We start from the raw sequence: 2,595 nt of genomic DNA, 5'->3' as shown, positions 1-2,595 counted from the left end.
TGAAAAAAATAATTAGGTAAGCTTTGAAGTTAGATTATCTTTTATGTTTGATATATTTTATGAGATTATATTTGTTATTTTCTTGTTTGTATAATAAAATTATTATTTTGGTTTTGGAATAAAAAAAACTTTTATGATTTTATCTCTTGGATATTCTTGTCGTTTTATTATTTTTAAAATAGTTAAATTATTTTAATATTTTTTAAGATAAAAACTATACATCTCTAATTGGTTATTGGTTATGTTGTAGATATTTTGGTTGTTTAAGAATATTATTATAATTGATATATATTAAATAATCATCCATGTGCAATGATCGCAAACTGCTCAATGACTCATCCATGTGCCGGGGGAACTACGACGACTTTCAAACTAGATTACTGTAGCAATGGTCGCAAACGTACTACAGCAATAAACATGTGTCTCTTTCTTAGAAAGGGCTCAAGAGTTTTTTTAATCCTTCATAGCAATAAGACATCTTAAATTATTCTGGTTTTTTCACTAAAAGCAAACCTTCCACCAGCTCTGTTGACTAGTAGTAGTCTTTTAAAAATATTTCCTTACAGGTTACTTTTTATTTGATTTTCATTTTAAACCTTAGACTAACGATACTAATACAACATGAAAGGTATATTTTTTAAATTATAAAATATAATTTCAATTATCATAAAAATCATATTACAAATATGTTTGTCTTTTTTTTCCAAAAGCATTTTTAAAAAATTACATTTTTATTTTAAATTAATATTTTTTATATTTTTAAATTATTTTAATATATTATAATAAAATAGAAAATATTATTTTATATATTTTTAAATAAAAATTCTTTAAAACAACCATCACCACGTTTATAAATCCACCTGCAGTAATAAAAAAAAAACTGAACATCACCTCTTAACCCCCCCCCCCCCTCTCTCTCTCTCTTCAATAAGTACTCGCCTTCTTTATCCTGACATCACATTAAACCACGAGAAGGAGAAGAGAGAAAATAAAAAAGAAACGAAATCCATGGCAATCTCGATCTTTGCTTTCTTGACCAGCTGGTTAGCACCGGGTTCACTCTTCCTCTTCCTGAATATTATGATTGCCACTATTGCTCTTGCTTCCCGTTATGGTACTCACAATAAACCAGTACACGAAGACAAGCACCTCGCTCGAGCCCCTTCTCTTTTACAACGAGTCAAGTCCATCGACTACTTCTCCTTCTACAATTTCCCACCTGCCCAGGAACCCGAAAACACCACCCAGGAACATGATCCTCCCCAGCTCGAAAGAGCCCCTTCTCTTCTACAACGGGTCAAGTCCATCGACTACTTCCCCTTCTACAAATTCCCACCTGCCCAAGAACCCGAAAACACTACCCAGGAACATGATCCTCCCGAGCTCGAAAGAGCCCCTTCACTTTTAGAGCGGGTCAAGTCCATCAACTTCTCTTCTTTATACTACAGTACGGGACCGGAAGAAACAACCCAACATCCCCCAGCTCAAACCAGGTCGGATGCCGATCCGGGTACGTGTCATGATCATGATCATGATCATCATGTGAAGAGGATCCAGTCGGAGCACATGATGAAAGCTACGAAGAGGCAGGTGAAAATGAAGAAGTCGGCAAGCGAAAAGGCGGTGAGCTTGGATTTAGCGGAGGAAGTGGAGAGGGAGAAGGTTGAAGAAAGAAGGCCTGCAACGGCAAAGGCTTCAGAGAAAACAGTGATGATTGAAGATGAAGAGGTTGATGCTAAAGCTGATGATTTTATCAACAGGTTCAAGCAACAGTTGAAGTTGCAGAGGCTGGAATCCTTCCTGCGTTATAAGGAGATGCTCAAAGGAAAGCATATAATATAATAGTAGTAATAAAAATTAGGTGCACTTCCTTTTCTTCGGTACCCTTTTAATTTGTCAGCTAAGTATATAATTTACTTTAAGAAGGTGGGGCTTTTCTGTCTCTCTCTTTCTGAAATCTCAAATTTTAGCAAGTTAGAGAGCGGAGAGAGCCATTCCAGGGGATGAGCATAGAGTAAGCGAATGTTTGGAATTGGTGTAGTTGTTGTAGTTTAAATTGTTGCGTCTGTCAGAGAGGTTTGCACTATCTTTATTTAAGAAAAACCTCGGGCGGTGGAGAGTAGAGACGAAAGAGCTGCCTTGTCCTGCTTACAAGAAGATTTAGCAAGTTTGGTGTAGTTGTTTTGAATTAATTGTTAATTATGTTGGATTAGAAGAAGATGCTTGGAATTGAATGGGGCTGTTCTGAGAAGAAACGATTGTTTTTTAAAAGTATTTTTTTTTTAGAAATAACTTAAAATATATTTTTTATTTTTAAAAATGATATTGTATTAAAACTTTTAAAAATATAAAAAAATAATTTTAAAGAAAAATTTTATAAAATACTAACTATTTTTCTTTCCCTGCCTTTTGTTTTATTAATTATAGCTTTTATAAAAAAAAATTGAAAGCTAAGAAAATTTATTTTACCAACTAGATTATAAAATTTTGCAGTAAAAAATTAGTGTGTGTGTAAGCTTATTTATTTAATTTGTAGAGAAATTTCATCATCATAAGTTAAGGATAAATTGTTTTTATGAAAAAAATGAGAACAAT

The 2,595-nt window shown here is 33.1% G+C and overlaps 1 protein-coding gene across 2 annotated transcripts; it reads left to right on the top strand.

Annotated features, from left to right (window-relative positions):
• The first annotated feature begins 938 nt into the window (after positions 1 to 938).
• LOC105114883 (uncharacterized) lies at positions 939 to 2,251 on the top strand. 2 transcript variants are annotated; one of them, XM_011011588.1, is made up of 2 exons: positions 939 to 1,828; positions 1,899 to 2,251. In XM_011011588.1, the coding sequence occupies exons 1-2, from the start codon at positions 1,009 to 1,011 to the stop codon at positions 1,910 to 1,912; spliced, it is 834 nt and encodes a 277-aa protein (XP_011009890.1). In that variant the 5' UTR covers positions 939 to 1,008; the 3' UTR covers positions 1,913 to 2,251. The 2 variants fall into 2 exon arrangements, with proteins under 2 accessions (XP_011009890.1, XP_011009889.1); XM_011011587.1 differs by having other exon boundaries at positions 939 to 1,831; positions 1,902 to 2,251.
• The last annotated feature ends 344 nt before the right edge of the window (positions 2,252 to 2,595 follow it).

The sequence above is a fragment of the Populus euphratica genome, unplaced genomic scaffold, assembly GCF_000495115.2.
Source record: "Populus euphratica unplaced genomic scaffold, PopEup_1.0 scaffold860.1, whole genome shotgun sequence".
Lineage (NCBI taxonomy): Eukaryota > Viridiplantae > Streptophyta > Magnoliopsida > Malpighiales > Salicaceae > Populus > Populus euphratica.
Note: the sequence above shows the minus strand (reverse complement) of the source record. Positions and strands in the feature narration are given on the sequence as shown.

Excerpts from the sequence above, each read along its gene's own strand:
- LOC105114883 (XM_011011588.1), top strand. The coding sequence starts at position 1,009 with ATGGCAATCTCGATCTTTGCTTTCTTGACCAGCTGGTTAGCACCGGGT.